This window comes from Haliotis rubra, unplaced genomic scaffold, assembly GCF_003918875.1.
Source record: "Haliotis rubra isolate DU_JTF1 unplaced genomic scaffold, ASM391887v1 Scf19, whole genome shotgun sequence".
NCBI classification, from domain to species: Eukaryota; Metazoa; Mollusca; class Gastropoda; order Lepetellida; family Haliotidae; genus Haliotis; species Haliotis rubra.
The window spans coordinates 3,064,309-3,082,113 of NW_025765891.1; the positions used below are offsets into that span (position 1 = coordinate 3,064,309).

General features: G+C 41.0%; 1 protein-coding gene across 1 annotated transcript; it reads left to right on the plus strand.

Annotated features, from left to right (window-relative positions):
* Nucleotides 1-161: 161 nt before the first annotated feature.
* Nucleotides 162-5,023, plus strand: LOC124274379 (cytochrome P450 26B1-like). The gene is made up of 5 exons (XM_046709759.1): nucleotides 162-268; nucleotides 783-1,005; nucleotides 2,013-2,510; nucleotides 2,841-3,245; nucleotides 4,056-5,023. Exons 1-5 carry the CDS (start codon nucleotides 162-164, stop codon nucleotides 4,422-4,424), a joined length of 1,602 nt encoding a protein of 533 aa, XP_046565715.1. The 3' UTR covers nucleotides 4,425-5,023.
* Nucleotides 5,024-17,805: the final 12,782 nt, after the last annotated feature.

Genomic DNA, 17,805 nt, shown 5'->3' on the forward strand with positions numbered 1-17,805 from the left:
TCAATGTAATGCTGACATTAGGGACAGAAACAGGTGAACTTCTGTTATTGTAACCTATGTTTTTACGAACTTAGTATTAGTCATCCAGGCTTTCATTGGCTCCCACCTGATATATATACCAAGTCTGCAGCTAGTGACTGACATGCTACCTTCCTTTCAAGATGGCATCGGTGCACTACATTGTGCAGGAGACGGCTTTCAACCAATTGCTGATTCCCGAGAAGAGTTGGAATTTCATTGGTGAAGAACAGAAAGCCACCAACACATGGTAAGTATGTTTGTTGTCTTATCATATAGAATTAATATGCTGGGTCTGATTAGTCAGTCATGTCATTCTTGTTTACCAATCAATCAGGAGGTGCCCCTGTTGCAAGCACATAGACGTTTGATTCGACAGAACGCAATGCTTGGATAAACGTAGACTTAGGCAAGTCAAAGTCAAGACAATGTATTCTATTTTGACAATCATTTCACTCTATGACTTCAATTCAGTGGTTAAAGAGTGAGTGAGTTAAGATTTAAAGTCACATCGGCAATATTTCAGCCAAATCGTGACTAAACTAGTTCTAAATTCATAATACATACACATAATATATATAACCCTGTCAACGAAGGACAGTAAAATTACGAGATTATCACAAAATGAGGTAAAACTAGCTAGTACATATCTTTAAAAGTAGAAAACTATTTTTGGACAATGCAGTGTAAAAATGGGCTATAGATTACCAGCAAGTGAAGGTAAATTACTCAGTGGTTAAAGAACTGAACCTTTCCATTTACAGTGAGCCGCAGCAAAAGGCCGAGGTACATTCCGTAGACCACCACGACGGTATCCTCGATGACGTTTCGCGATTCGTGTTCGTATCCTTTCTCGCCATCATCGTCACAACCTGGCTGTGGCGTCGGTATTATGAACATGCCGGGGACCCCAGCAGCAAACTGCCCCTCCCCCCAGGGTCCATGGGCTTTCCATTGTTGGGCGAGACACTCTCCTTAATAACTAAAGTAAGTCATGCTTTGTATTAATATATTATTTCTCCAGATTTACTCTAGATTCAAACGATCTTTTTGTGGCTGGTAAGGTAGTTTATTCAATGTGTAGCGTTACGTGGCAGTGTTATTTATTGTGTAACACTGTTTCGAGTGTATAACATTGTTTCTGTTGACATTCAGTAGGGGTATATTGTGTTATATTTAGACTTGTGCTATATTTAGACTGAGTGTTCTAGAAGGTAGTACAAGGTACCAAAACTGAAGTATGGTCTAACCCAGAACATCATGGAAAGTTCCAAAACAGTTACACTATATAAGGGGCGTGCTTTTGCGTCTTCTCACATTACATCACGCGTTACAAGGAGAAAAAGATGCCTTTTCACCTTAGATACTCACCCAAGGCCTATTTTGGAAGCCTGAACAGACATGCAGTGAGTATGATCAACACTTTCATTATTACTATGCTCGTTGTTTGTGTGTACTGCCTTTGATTTTGCACTGCCACTCTATTGTGCACTGCCATTATAATCCCTTTGTTGTGATCTATCTCAATTTGTAAACGTAGTTAATTGTTACTTATATCTCATTTCTTTGTCGCTTGACTGACTGACTGAGTTTGGTTTTACGCCGCTTTTAGCAATATTCCAGCAACATCACCGCGGGGGACACCAGAAATGGGCTTCACACATTGTACCCATGTGGGGATTCGAACCCTGGTCTTCGGCGTGACGAGCCAACGCTTTAACCACTAGGCTACCCCACCACCCCTCTTTGTCGTTTGATGTCATATCAAATTCTTTTGCAGACTGATTTCTGGTTACCTTATATGTTCAAGTTGGGAATCTGCACGTAAGAGTAAACAAATCAGTTCCAATGAAGCCCCTTTATCTCGTCATTGCCATTTCAAGTCAAATCATCTTGATTACCAATTATCTTCAACAAGGTCCCTTTGTTAATAAGGACGTCCTCAACAGATATCAAGTTCAACTGTACTAAAAATACTATTTTTTCCCCTTCAGGGCTCTGACTACTACCTGTCTCGGCGGCAACAGTACGGCCATGTATACAAGACTCACCTTCTCGGACAACCTACCATCAGAATCATCGGAGCTGAAAATGTTCGCCATATTTTGATGGGTGAGCACATCACTGTTGAGAGCAACTGGCCTAAAGCACTCAAACGTCTAATGGGACCCGGTGGACTACTAAACGCATGTCCTGACAGCCACAAGATCAGGAAGAAGCTACTCCTCCGGGCTTTAGCTCCTGCAGCTATACAAGGACATGTCCCAAGAATTCAACAACTTGTCAGAAACCATATTTTGGACTGGTGCAATAAGGGAGAGCAACTGGGGACAGATGTTTGCAAACGTTTGTCGATGTCTCTTGCTGCCAACATCCTTATTGGATTTGACGTTGACAATCACAACCTGGAGGCAATAATCAGCTCTTTCCAGACTTTCACTGGCAACTTGTTTTCACTGCCATGGGAACTACCTGGGTCAGGATTGTCCAAGGTATGTGATTTTTTACCATACTACACAGTTGCAGGGCTGCAAACAAGAACAAATTGAATTGCTGGTCTTTGATCATATGATGTGAGTGAGTATGTTAATGCTGCTATATGTCATGGCACAGACAGCTGTATTCGAGGTTTATCACGGCAGCCTTTAAGTGATCGCGTTTTGGCCAAGGCAAGTTTAACCTTTCAAATAAGTTTGAGGAGATGAGAGCGATAGGGCAAATGATAGGTATCACTCTTTGGATGTTATGGTGAAGTTCAGTCTGGTTCCATATTTTTACATGTTTTCAAGTAGGTTGAAAATGAGCTGTTTCTGTTGATGTAGGGTCTGAAAGCAAGAGAACAGCTCATAAATGAAATCAAGAAAAGACTTAACAGAGAAACACAAGAATGGTCCCTCGTTGACGAACTGAAGAATCTTGATGAAACGGCTGCCGCACTCACCGCAGACCAAATGGCAGATGCAGTCTTGGAATTATGGTTCGCAGGAAACGACACTAGTTCCAGCACGTCAACTTCAACACTACTGGCTTTAGGTAACGATGATGGTGTTCGAAAACAAATCGAGGAAGAACTGGAAGAGAATGGACTATTAAGTTCTGAAGAAGAGCTGACTTTTGACAATTTAAAGAAGCTGACCTACGTTGATCACGTGGTGAAGGAGGTGCTCAGAGTGTATCCGCCTGTTGGTGGCGGCTTCAGGAGGGTGAAGAAGACAATGGAGATTGAGGTAAAGCAAACACGCAGCCACCAACTCTTGTCCCTTAAATATTCCCGTAAGCTGGAAATATATTCTTGTACCAACATTTTGTTCTGCAGCGCAAAAACAAAATGCCTTGAATTACTCGAGATGCTTTACCGCTGAATTATTTATATCGCATGTTATATTTGGGATTACTCTTTCTCAGAAAAGTACATATTCTATTACTTTTATTAGGTAGACTCCCATCCATCAAAAATAGGCTGCATTTTGGCCCCATCATTTTATCGAAGTCTCGAAATATCCCCAGTATGATGACTTCAAGCCCCCAAAACATGACAACTTACAAATATGAATACACAATGACATTATTAGACTACCAGTTGTCAGACTTTCATGTTGTGGAAGCCCCGGTGGTTGTGTGGGTTAGGCGACTGACTTTGTGGGCTGGCAATTCGGTGCCTGACTCTGAGGGTGTGGGTCGAATTCCGGATGGACTCAACCAAAGAAAAAGTACTAATATATGTTCTTTAAAGATAAACTGTAATCCTAAATATAACATGTGTTACATTTGAGCACTTTCTAAATGACAAAAAAATGACGAATGCATCGAACTCTTACAACTTTCTTGAAACACACATGAGATATGGTTTTATCAACAACAATGATTATTCTGGTAAACTCTTATATTCAAACTGTGGTCAGCTCCTACAAACCTAAGGGATGCAAACTCTACATAGCACAACATATATAATAGTTTAATGACAATAGTTTTTGTACAGTTCTCCGTGCTGGCTGCAGAGGCATTGCAACTAATACACTCCTTTTCTCCACCTACAGGGCTACCAGATTCCAGAGGGCTGGTCAGTCATCTACAGCATCCGAGACACTCATCAAACCACTGAACTCTTTGAAGACAATGAAGAATTTAAACCTGAACGCTGGAATGAAATGAAGAAGAAGACACGTGTGAGTGCCCAACGATTCCACTACATTCCTTTTGGAGCAGGTGGTCGTGCATGTCCAGGAGAAAAGTTTGCAAGGATGTTTCTGAAAATCTTCATTGTGGAACTCATTAGGACATGCTCATGGGATCTAAAGAACAAAACCCCTAAGATTTCCTACTTCCCAGTAACAAAGCCTTCCGATAATCTCCCTGTGATCTTTCACCTTCGTGAGGACTTTAACAAGAATGTTGGACATCCTTGAATTGATAAGCGTTGGTGATTTAATTGTTGACTGTAAGTTATTGTTTTCAGGAGAGGAGAACTATAGATTGTGGAGACAAGTCTAAGCTTACATCATCTGTTGGCTACCTTTTTGCCCGCCTACAAAAAAGTGTTCAGCTAACAAATAGTTGAAGTAAACACACGAGTCTTGGACAAGTCTAGATTCACAGTTTGAAAAATCATGTTACCACAAATCATACATCACACAATAATCTCCGAACTGTATTGTTTTGTTCACTTATTGATCTTGGTAAGTGCTGAAATTGCTATATTTATCTATTTATTTGTGCTATAACATTAAGTGCTTACATTTATGATACTACATTCTTGATCTGGCTTTTCTGATCATGTCACGGTACAAGCAGTTGAATGCTCACATTGAGCAAGTACGTAAGGAATAGCACTGAGAACAACGCAACAATACCAACCACTTACCATGATGCAACGACATTAACAATGTTGCCAATCTGCAAAGATGTGTTCTAATTTTCATTGTGTTCACTTTAATTTGAATTGATACGATTTCATATCCTTGTATACCCTTTGTTACGAGTTAACTGCCTACCTTCTTTCTTCTCGTTTCGTAAAGGCATCACGCCTCAGGCATCGCTTTCTTGAGATCACCTCTTGATACTAAAGCCAGAGGAAGCCAGAAGGAAAGATGCTGTTATTTGAGTGACGTAATCTCTATGTCCCCAGGAGGACTGAAAACTAAATTATAGTTTTAGTCTTCATTCCTATCTATTAGCATAGTTAGCAATATAAACTTTACATGCACCATTTGATATATTATGATATATTTGCTTTAGTGCCCGGACTAAGAGTCCAGCTTGTGAAAGAGTACTTATTTCAAGTTTCTTTCTGAATAGAGTTAATACGTGTAAGTGTTCAACCCTAATGCATCTGGGTCTGTTGTTGAAGAACCACCCTGTGTTATATGTATTGATTACAGATGTCTCAGTGTAAGGAAAGAGCTTAATTAATTTATGAGGGTGATTTTGGGTAATCTTTGCAGCTGGGTTTTGGAAGTATAAGACTTAGACCCTGCCAGGATGCTTTGAATGATATTTATGGAGTGGTGAATTAGCCACTAAAGTATTTATAAAGACACAGCACTGTTCTTGACATGTGACCAGTGGTGTTTTATGAGCATTTATCATGAGTCACCGTGTGTGTGTGTGTGTGTGTGTGTGTGTGTGTGTGTGTGTGCGTGTGTGTGTGTGTATTGCACTGCCACCGCACTATTGAAGTTTATTGTTTATTACTTTACTTTACTCTTTATTAATTTCGTAATAAAATTGTTATTTTACAACATAACAGTTTTTGTTTGTTATTTTCAAGCAGAAATAGTTTTTGGATATATGAATGGACACCCAACAGACATGTGGGGCTCGTAAGGGAGCTAAAGAAAATGAATCATGCAAATTATCATCTTTTCTGACATATCACACTTATTCCAATAAGGAAAGAAAGCAGGATACCTTATTGATAACGACTTCTTTATTTTAATATCTTTTATCCATAAAGTATCATACTATTCTTATTATTCATCACCTAAAATGCCAATCAACCAGATCACACTTATTGCGCCCTTCCCTGAACAGAAAGTGTGGAAGGTTTTCGTATTTCGTTCAAAAGGACGCTGAGAGTTCAAGATGGCCAAAACTATATTTGGCACAGTGTATTCAGAGGTAAAGCACGGGAAGTAACTCTGCCTCATTACTGATTTTCGGTTTCTTAGGCTTCCGAATTTGTTCCTGAAGCTTTTAGGTCTGTTATTAAAAGGGATATGTTCTCCTTTTGTTGGTTTTTCTAGCGAGAAAGAAAATGTATTTAATATGCGGTATACGTTTGAGAAAGTAAGATTTTGTTAGATCCTTTTTAAGCGGTATGTGTCAGTTACTCCAGCCTTTTTCTTTGGTTGATAATTGTTCGCAAACACAAGGTGTTTAGGGTTTGCAGACCGGAATTTGCTCATCCCCTCCTTGTTCTCGTTTTAACTCAGTTTGTTCTCAAAAGGTGTACTTCTTCTCCAATTGGTTCTTATGACACTTCTGGATTTTCGTCGAAGCCTACACGCAGATATAGCTTTAATTTCTAAGTATAAGAATGTATTTGTCTTCCCCTCATGTTTTTTGTGTATGCCAAGACAACCTTTTTGTTGTTTAAATAATGAGGAGCTTTTGTATACCAGTCATCAAAGCCTGTTTTTAGTGAGAGAGGGCACTTAACCAATGGCAGTGAAGTCATTGTGTTAGGTGACAATTTCGATGTACTGTTAATGCCGGAATATTCAAGAATCTGAATTGAGTGAGTGTTTGTAGTTTTATGCAGCTTTTAGCAATATTCCTGCAATACCATGGCGGGGGACACCAGAAATGGGCTTCACGCATTGTACCGATGTGGGGAGATAGAACCCGAGTCTTTGGCGTGATGAGCGAATGCTTCAACCGCAAGGCTACCCCATTCTGGAAAGTTGTTAAGAATATTTAAGTGAATTAGAGCATGTGGCTCTAATCTGATACTAAGTTAAAGACGACTGGTCGACTGAAGATATTTACCCCTGGATATTGAGCCTAATCCAATTATTAAAGGTGATACCGACTGTTACTGTTTCTATAACCTCTGATATTTTGTTTAATACAGCCATTGTAATTGAACTGCCACTCTATTGAGTACTGCCATCATATTTACTTTGCTCCATACATGGGTAAACCTAGTTATTTCATAATACAGTTGTTAATTAAAAGAAACGTGTTTATTTTGATTCCATAGAGATTTTGGAAATATAATCGGTGCGACCCGGGAACACACAATCATTGGTTTTGGGCGTGACCAAGGGACCTAACTCTGCGCAGTGAATTGCCGAGGTATAGAGAACCGTGCGACCTGTGTGCCACCTATGTGTCCTAAGACAAATTCACCAGGTATACCTTTCAACGCTTAAACCAACCATGTCATGCTTCATGTCGTGGGTTACTATCACCCGCAGTTTGATACAGACTATATAGTCACAGATCGCTGTGTCGAATTTGAATGGACCTACGTAAATACTTCGAGTAATCCGAGGTTCGACAGGACAAGAAAAGGCGGACGTATTTTATATGCCGCTTCTTTTGGTTTTGTATTACACATGGTCACGGTCGTTTCAACTTTCAAAGTGAAATGACTAACCAAGTTCCTTCACAAAAGACCATCCTATACTCATAATATGGAGATCACAGATCACAGATCAGGAGGCGAATCGGTTTGTTTTACAAATTGCGAACTCAAAACATGTCAACTGAATGTGTTTTCTAGACTGATATGTACCCATTTGCTATCCTGGACGCTATACCCTTTTGAATTAATAAATGGATTCCTCGTAAATTATGGTGCAGAGTACGCCGCTGAAGTCTTTCAAAATGTTTAGTTTTGTTTCAGAATCTATGCTCAGATTCTGGCTTAGCATGCTGGAGGAGTTCATATGATTCAAGGTGGCGGATGAAAAGAGTTATCTCCCTTTGACTATCACAGCGTGAATATCTTAAATTTGAGGCGTCTTAAGTTCAATTCATCACAAGGACAAATTTGAGTATAAAGTTATTTGAAGTTTTAAGGAGGCTCATTTTCGCAGGGTTATAATTTACAGGCAAAACTACAGTATTTAAAAATCCTGAATTCTGCACAGGCAGGGAGTGGGTGAATGGATTAATGAGTGGATAAAACGTCATTTGGGGAAGTAGTTCTGTGATATCAAGAGAAACTCTAATAACGCGTTGACGGCGTCGATGAATTACACTGATATGGTGAGGTGAAATTGGGTTTAACGTCGTGCTTGAGAATATTTCGCTCATATGATGACGTGCATGCGTGTGTATGTGTATGTGCGGCTGCTTGTATTAGCCCAGACTTAAGCTGGTTTTATAGTGCTAGCCCACTGAGATACCATGCCGCAGTGAAGCATGAATACCCCACTCAGACACATTATACTGACTCCGAGCCGACCAGTCATTTTACTACCCAATAATAATGCCGAGCGCCAGGCAGGGACCAACAAGTACCATATTTTAACGTCTTTTGGTATGACGCGGTCGGGGATCGAACCTTCGACCTTCCGCTCTCCGGGCGGACGCTCTAACCACTACATTATGGAGGCGGTCTCACTGATATGGTGCCAAGTGAGATATATATAATTATTATCGGGGTCAATCCAGCCCACCAGCAGCAGATCCTGACACGAGGAAGGGAAGTAATTCCTCGCTATTTACCATTAGGTGTTCCGTAACACTCCATGCTCCATTCAATGTTAAATCATGGAATTTATTAGCGGTTGTCTCTTCTTCTGTAACCCAACTCACTCACTCACTCCAAAGCAACTCTGGACGTGCAAAGATGTCATGTTCATTCCAAATAATACAGCCGAGATGTCCTTAATCAGCTGGATACAGACGTAAGTGAATGAGTGAGTGAGTTGTGGCGGCGGTACCCCTTCTATCATGTGATGTTGAAAACAGAATTTGACACAGATACAGTCTTGCATGGTTACAATGTGCATACGATGGTAAGTAATGGTTTTCGTCGCTGTGAGCAACCTTCACGACATCACAACGGACAGTAAATGCTGAGATTCTTGGATAGTCAAACGACTAACTGATAGTCAGAGCAAAGATCTCCCTCTTTGAGAGCCGATATCCACCCGATCTATATCACTCAGTACAGAAGCTTGTGATACCGGGGAACCTATTATGCCCCTCACCATCCACGGAGACGATAATGAGGGACATGCATTCAATTAAAAGATTACCACCTGAGCGCTGTACGAATTTCCAGTAACAAGTTACAATCTAATGAACCTCCTCTTTACAGTTATTACGCACTGTGATTAACATCCTTTCATAAGCATAGCACAAATGATTTCACACTGGATGATCATTTTGACGTTTTAGGTTAAAATATATCAGCTTAGAAATAATATTTAAGTGGAAATAATAACCTAGAAACATAGGATAATAGCAGCTGCGATGGTTTTATAATTCCTGTAAAGTTTGCAGCAGGCTTCAGCTGCACGATCTCAAAGCAGTCAAAGCAGAAGGGTGGAGAGATGAAACATGTCCGGTATAAGAAACATGTCCGGTATAAGAGTTTATGTATTGAGTGTTACCTTATAATGTAAATACCCGTGAAGATCCGGGTTAGAATTGATCTTCACTAACCCATGCTTGTCTACCCGTGAAGATCCGGGTTAGAATTGATCTTCAGTAACCCATGCTTGTCGTTAAAGGCTACTAACGGGATCGGGTGGTCAGGCTCGCTGACTTGGTTGACACATGTCATCGTATCCCAGTTGAGTAGATCGATGCTCATGCTGCTGATCACTGGATTGTCTGGTCCAGACTCGATTATTTAAAGACCGCCGCCATATAGCTGGAATATGGCTGAGTGCGGCGTATAACTGAACTCACTCACTCACTTTAACGTAAGTGATTAAGCTGCACCACTTCAGTGACTACTGATAGTGTTAACAGTAATCAAACATTGATTCTCACTGCCAACTCATTGTCTGGAGTCGAACCAGGTTTTCGGCGAGACAAGCTTGCACATCAACCACAGGGCTAAACCTCTGTAGCATTTACCTTTCAAGATGCTTCAAGTGAACTGTAATACAGAAGCATGACAAAATGATAAATAATATGGAAATATATTCACTCCTACACCACATGCTAACGAAAATAAAGAATGAAATGCCACCATAAATGGTTTGATACAGAATGTCAACAGTTAAAAGAAGACAGATGTAGAACACGCAATAGATTTAGAAAATATGAAACTGTTTTTTCGGAAAATTGCAATGACATTTGAAACGCATACAATGCGACACACAGACAGGAAAGGAAATGCTTTCCCTGCTTATACATACGAATGCTTGGAGAACAATCTCAAGATATCAAAGGTCTCCTGGAATACAGATTAGACATTAAAACCTTAAAAATGGTATTAAAAATAATATTGGTCTATGTATTGGAGGGATCTGACTAGCATGTGCGAACCTTTGGTATCATCCGTATTTGTGAGTGAATATGTGAGTGAGTGAGTGAATATGGTTTTACGCCGCTTTTAGCAATACTCCAGCAATATCACAGTTGGGGACACCAGAAATGGGCTCCACAGATTGTACCCATGTAGGGAATCGAACCCGGGTCTTCAGCGTGGCGTGTGAACACTTTAACCACAAGGCTACCCCATCGCCCGACCATCATTCATAAACATTTGCTCATGATATATATCACAATCCACTTTGCTCTGAGTTGTACGTATATATTTTAATTTTATTAACTCCATAACACAAAAATGACTAAAATTTGAATGCATCTGTTCACTTTTCGGTTTCTTTAACAACACACACACTTTCGTTACTAACAAGGGACTTGTATCTTGTGCCGATGCTACGCGTAACATTTCTCATGATGGTTATCGATAATTGTTTTTTTGTACAATCTCTAATACGGAGTTTATTAAGCTAGAGAGGTATGTTCTATTTGTTGTTTTGTCCAGGCCATATCATTTCAGACAAACTTAACGTAACGTTTGATTAGTTTGAATTGGAAACTTGGGAGCCCCAAAGACGTTAATGAGGCTATCTTTTTTATGAACGACTTAGCATGAGGTATTCGTGACACTTTTCAAATTATATGTGTACTTTTGAACATGAAACTACATACTTTCGTGGGTATTTCAGTAATCATCTCTAGTCTATTCATGCAAGGGAAGCTTCAGTTCAAGATTTTACAGGGTGTAATGATGCATGTAACGTTGTCGACGTGAATAAAGAGTTCGTCTACATGCATGTAAATATCAAACGTCAGAGCCGAGGAACATTTAGCCTCAACCGATACAGATTCCATCGGGCGTGAAAGGACAGCCAGCTACAAGAATTATAAGAATGCATGCATTGATCATTTACCATCATAGCTGACAATGTCATACAAACAGCGTGAGTGGAGTCGATGCTACATTTATTGTGATTAACTTTGTTGGTTGGTTGTTTAACGCCGCAATATTCAAGCGATATGGCGGCGGTCTGTACATAATCGAGTCTGGACCAGACAATCCAGTGATCAACATCACGAGCATCGATCTACGCAACCGGGATACTATGACATGTGTCAACAAAGTCAGCGAGTCTGACCACCCGATCCAGTTAGTCGCCTCTTTCGACAAGCATGGGTAGCTGAAGACCCGACTGCTGTTATAACCCGGATCGTTACGGGTGTATTGTGATTATCATTATTATTGTTTATGTAGGGTTTGTGAATAACAAGAAAGCATGTAAACTGGCATAATTCCGATTTGAATAAGAATTTTAAATTGATTTTCCCAATATACATGTCAGATCAAATGCAATGGTTCATGGTGGATGGGGTAGATGCCTTCTATTTGAATATTATGGTGGCTCATTCGGGCCATCATATATTCAAAGGTAAAAATAATCAGATATTATGACTGAAATTCTCAAAAGTTCTTTCATCTAGAGCCCCCACAAAATATTACAAGGCAATGATCTTATAAGATGTTAACGGAATATGTAGCTGGTATATTATTTTAAACTGCTAGTGAAACCTTCATTAATATATTTGTATTGGTACCTGGTACCTGAACAACATGTAGATGTCCTTGTAACGATCTCTCAGTCGGGAATCCTCGACATAATAAGGTTCCGAGAACCGTTTGTGACATTCTAGCTGCCGAGGCTAAATATCCTCGTCTGTGTAACTCCTCCCCTCTATATATATTATATATCTGCGACATGTACGTGATTGAGTCAAAATTGTTTGGCTCAGTGTATGGAAGGGCATAAAGTACACAGGTACACAGGCCACACATCAGGTACACAGGTCACACACATCAGGTACACAGGTCACACACACAGGTCACACACATCAGGTACACAGGTCATACACATCAGGTACACAGGCCACACACATCAGGTACACAGGTCACACACATCAGGTACACAGGTCACACATGCACACAGGTCACACACATCATGTACACAGGTCATACACATCATGTACACAGGCCACACACATCAGGTACACAGGTCACACACATCAGGTACACAGGTCACACACATCAGGTACACAGGCCACACACATCAGGTACACAGGTCACACACATCAGGTACACAGGCCATACACATCAGGTACACAGGTCACACACATCAGGTACACAGGCCACACACATCAGGTACACAGGTCACACACATCAGGTACACAGGCCATACACATCAGGTACACAGGTCACACACATCAGGTACACAGGCCACACACATCAGGTACACAGGCCACACACATCAGGTACACAGGCCACACACATCAGGTACACAGGTCATACACATCAGGTACACAGGCCACACACATCAGGTACACAGGTACATCAGGTACACACACATCAGGTACACAGGCCACACACATCAGGTACACAGGTCACACACATCAGGTACACAGGCCATACACATCAGGTACACAGGTCACACACATCAGGTACACAGGTCACACACATCAGGTACACACATCAGGTACACAGGTCACACACATCAGGTACACAGGCCACACACATCAGGTACACAGGTCACACACATCAGGTACACATCAGGTACACAGGCCACACACATCAGGTACACAGGTCACACACATCAGGTACACAGGCCACACAATGTAGCCAGTCTGCCTTTACGTTGTCCCTGTCGGTCCCCTTTAAGTTGTCCCTGTCGTGACGAGTGTACAGCGTGTAGCTTATTCCATACAACAAACACGCAAACTGCCAATTCTTCAATAAAGTGTGACTGAACACACACCACGTCTGTGGTCGAAGAATAGTCATTCCGTTACCAAAGTCCCCCCGCTGGGATGCTGGGGCACATAATACACACTGCCAGTGTTTCCCCTGGGTTTCCACGACGGAAAAGTTTCCATATCTTCCAGAAAATGTCTCACTTATTCTGTGCTTCACATAAGAGTGCACTGTGAGAGTAAGGTGGTAACACTGTCTGACCCCTGCTTGTCTTTTCTCACTTTGTGTCGGCAAAATGAATCAAGAAAGAAAAGGCAAACCCAAACAAACCAGAAACAAAAGAGGTGAGGTGAGGTGAGGTGAGGTGAGGTGAGGTGAGGTGAGGTGAGGTGAAATTGAGAATATTTCGCTCATATGACGACGTGCATGCGTGTGTATGTGCGGCTGCTTGTACTAGCCCAGACGTAAGCTGGTTTTATAGTGTTAGCCCACTGATATACCATGCCGCAGTGAAGCATGAATACCCCACTCAGACACATTATACTGACTCCGAGCCGACCAGTCCTTGTTGTACCCATTAATGCCGAGCGCCAGGCAGGGACCAACAAGTACCATATTTTAACGTCTTTTGGTATGACGCGGTCGGGGATCGAACCCACGACCTTCCGTTCTCCGGGCGGACGCTCTAACCACTACACCACGGAGGCGGTCCAGAAACCAAAGACAACAACTAATAAAGAAAACAACGTAAAAGAAACAGAAACAAACATTAAATATACAACCAACCCCTCTAAAATACAAAAAGCAAAGATATAAACAATATACAGCAAACCTCAAAACAGACACAAAAAACTCAAAACCCGAAAACCCACGGCACATCGAGTTGCTTTGATTCACATTACGGCATGAATATTCTGTTTGTGGTGTATACAAATTCGCCACCAACTGACCTCATACTTATCCAGTCTTGACTTTATACAATGAAGGAAACATGAGAGCCATCCTCAATACACGCAGGATAGGATTCAGAATACGTTAATGATGTTTTATTGTACACAAGTGTCAACGTCTTCTACCGCCGTCACATCGGGTTTCCTCACACATACCGTAATTTACCTAATAAATAGTGTAATACATGGTGGCATAAACCTGCCTCCCTCACTCGCCCACGCTCATGCGGAAGATTCAACCAAGGGAATCTTGGCTAAATCAATCATAACAGGATCACAATAAAGAGTTGCATTTCAAGAAGAGCAGATAAATACGTTAGCACTGAGGAAAGGTTTTGGAGACGTGAGCTGTCTGAAAGATAAATATACTTCATGCACGTGGTTTAACAACTATGCAAGTTAATTCCTTAAGTTTGAAAGAAGACAGTAAAGGTTTTATGATGCATTACCACAATTCAAAAACTGTATATATACACTTCCTTTCAGAAGTTTAGACTCACTCGTGTAAATATAGCCACTTCTTCAGGCAAATGTTCTAAACTAAACTTTGCAAAATAATCCATACTGTTTAAAGGTACTGTTTACACATGAACTGATGCATTGTAAAACAAGTTCGTTACGTTGAAAAGATTATAATACGTGCATGTACACTTGATGACACTGTACCGATTTAGCTGTAAGTGGCGGGGGTGTAACCTAGTGGTTATAGCGTTCGCTCGTCACGATGAACATGAAGCCCATTTCTGGTGTTCCCTCTGTGATATAGCTGGAGTATTGCTAAAAAAGCGGCGTAAAACCACACTCACTCACTTAGCTGTAAGGGGGCTTAGTGGCTTCAGACAAATATATGATGTACTTCATTCCCAAATAATGACCTTCAAAGAAGCATAAAAGTGGTTTAAGAATTAGAAACACGACTCTTTCCAAAAATGTGCACCATCTAATAAATACCCTCACACAGACCTGAAACCACACACGCATCAGTGCTGTGTTTTCTTGGTGCCTCCTTCCCCCATGAAAAAAGGCAATTACATTAAAGGACACCGCTGGGATGAACGTGTGGATTGAAGATCGCCACTTTATATACTATCGGAAGTATTTCTGTCAGGACAACAAACATCATTCTCTTGGAGAGTGTAATTCCAGACCTGACGATGTTTTGGGATCTTTGAAGAAATAACAAAACTGAGACAATATTGCGATTTGCTTGCTCCAAGGAGATGGTGAGCAAATCTCACTTGATTCAAGAGGATATGCAGAGTCAATAAAATGTGTAAAATTGATTTGAGTAATTGTCTGAGTACTTTGTGAATGCTGCAATCATCTGTACTTATGTGGGGACAGTCGGGGGCCGTCTCGATATACTGTGTGTGTTTTTGAAAGCCACTAATGTTTGACTCAAGGGGTAAATGTAAAGATTTTCACTGTGATACTTTTGCAAGACACGCGCGAAATAGTTTCTAAAAAACCAGGGTACTGCTATGTGTCAGTCCTCACTATCATTCTGTCCCAGGTCTGTAATGATCCCGCCTGCGTGAGAAATAGATATAAGTATTGTTTTATATTAGTGTCATGTTGTGCAATGTCGTAATTGCATCCCATGGGCTCGGTTACGTTTCGGCTCTTGCCCTAGTGCACTGGTTACAGTATTTAGACTTGGAGTCAAGAGTAATTCTAGAAACTTCCGGAACACATAGCTTAAGAAAAGAACTTTCTTGAAGCTTTTTCTTCTAGGCACTCACATTACATCCGAACCAGCAGTTTGTGAAGATCGATATTTCCACCCTTGGCCTGTTAATGAAGCGTCATCACTGTTCCTGCAAGGTGAATATCACCGACGTTATTGATACCAACACTGCTGTTACAGCTGATACTACCACAGTAACTGTACTGCCGTCAACTGTTGCACCGCCATTCTACTGTTGTTACGGTTAATACATTTGCCGTGACAAAAGGTTTAAGAGTCCCCTTTGAACCAGCAAAATAGAAGACAGTCAAGTCTAAAATATTCAATGATATATTGAGCAAACAATGAGCAAACTACAATGAATGATAATACAGATTTCTAGTACAATGCAGTTGAGTCACAAATCTAAAATATTGGGTCACACATATAAAATATTAACTGACATTTTTGACATTTACAGTGAGAGCAGATATACTGATGGAAGGTTGTTTACAATGACAATAGACGAATAGGCAAGCCCGATCAGTCTTGAATGTCGATCAGACGATGACGATGGCAGACAGATGTATATAACTCCAGTCCCCCCGCACAACGCAACAACCAGCCTTAATATAGCTCTTACACAGTTCTCGAGCATTCTAGTAAAGGTAGGCAGCAGCACTATCCACTAAGAACTTTATAGAAATCCGTGGAACACTCCACGGCATGAAGTCAAACACGTTGCCAAGGGAGGCAACTCTGAAGCGCTATCAAGAAGGCGTGCCGCTAAAAATACTATCGCCATTGAACATATATGATGCGAGATGCGAGCCAAAACCCACACTCAAAACTTTAAACATTGTGACCCATAATAATTATTACTCAATCAATGATATCACAAATTACAAAACACACACTCTCGTAACACTGTGTACTCTCATTGTGACGTGGTGGGCAAGATAAGGCGCCAGGATAGTGGTCCATGCCAGTGAGCTTAAAGTTCCGGGATCGAGCCCACCTGTGACCGGGTGTAAAAACCTAGGAGTCAACACTTGTGTACAGACTCTTTCAGTGTTGTCACAACCCCTAGTGTACAGTAGACAACCCTGTGCACTTAAGTGAATGGGTACCTTGGAAGGATGGGAAAGCCTCATTAACTCGTAGTGGCTGCAAGAGTTGTATGGTCCCCAGGGAGTTCATATTGAAAATACGATGTGCCGTTGAGAATGACATCCAATGATCCAGGAAAAACAACTTGTGAAGCGCCTTAGAGTGATCTAGAACTACTAGAAGTAGTTCAGATATGGCGCTATAGAAATGTGGCATACAATCATACATAGTAATATAATTGTAATGGCTTTGCAGTAATTTGTACTGATTCGTAAACCTGGTTAACTGCAATATACACATATTTATTGTTCAAATGTAGGTTTCACGTAAACTCCTTTTACATTTAGATTTCATTAATATTTCAACTTCGAAATCGCAGCTTGACAATGTATGTTATACTTGTTGGTACTGCTAGCATGTAACCCTTCATGTTGGGGTCACTTCATGAACTGACCAGCTATAGAAGCTTGCTGGTACTGCTAGCATGTATTCCTTCATGTGGGGGTCACTTCATGAACTGACCAGCTATAGAAGCTTGTTGGTACTGCTAGCATGTATCCCGTCATGTGGGGGTCACTTCATGAACTGACCAGCTATAGAAGCTTGTTGGTACTGCTAGCATGTATCCCTTCATGTGGGGGTCACTTCATGAACTGACCAGCTATAGAAGCTTGATGGTACTGCTAGTATGTATCCCTTAATGTGGGGGTCACTTCATGAACTGACCAGCTATAGAAGCTTGTTGGTACTGCTAGCATGTATCCCTTCATGTGGGGGTCACTTCATGAACTGACCAGCTATAGAAGCTTGTTGGTACTGCTAGCATGTATCCCTTCATGTGGGGGTCACTTCATGAACTGACC

Coding starts and splice junctions, on each gene's coding strand:
- LOC124274379 (XM_046709759.1), top strand. CDS start 162: ATGGCATCGGTGCACTACATTGTGCAGGAGACGGCTTTCAACCAATTG. Junction 269..782: donor CAGAAAGCCACCAACACATG/GTAAGTATGTTT, acceptor TTCCATTTACAG/TGAGCCGCAGCAAAAGGCCG. Junction 2,511..2,840: donor CTGGGTCAGGATTGTCCAAG/GTATGTGATTTT, acceptor CTGTTGATGTAG/GGTCTGAAAGCAAGAGAACA.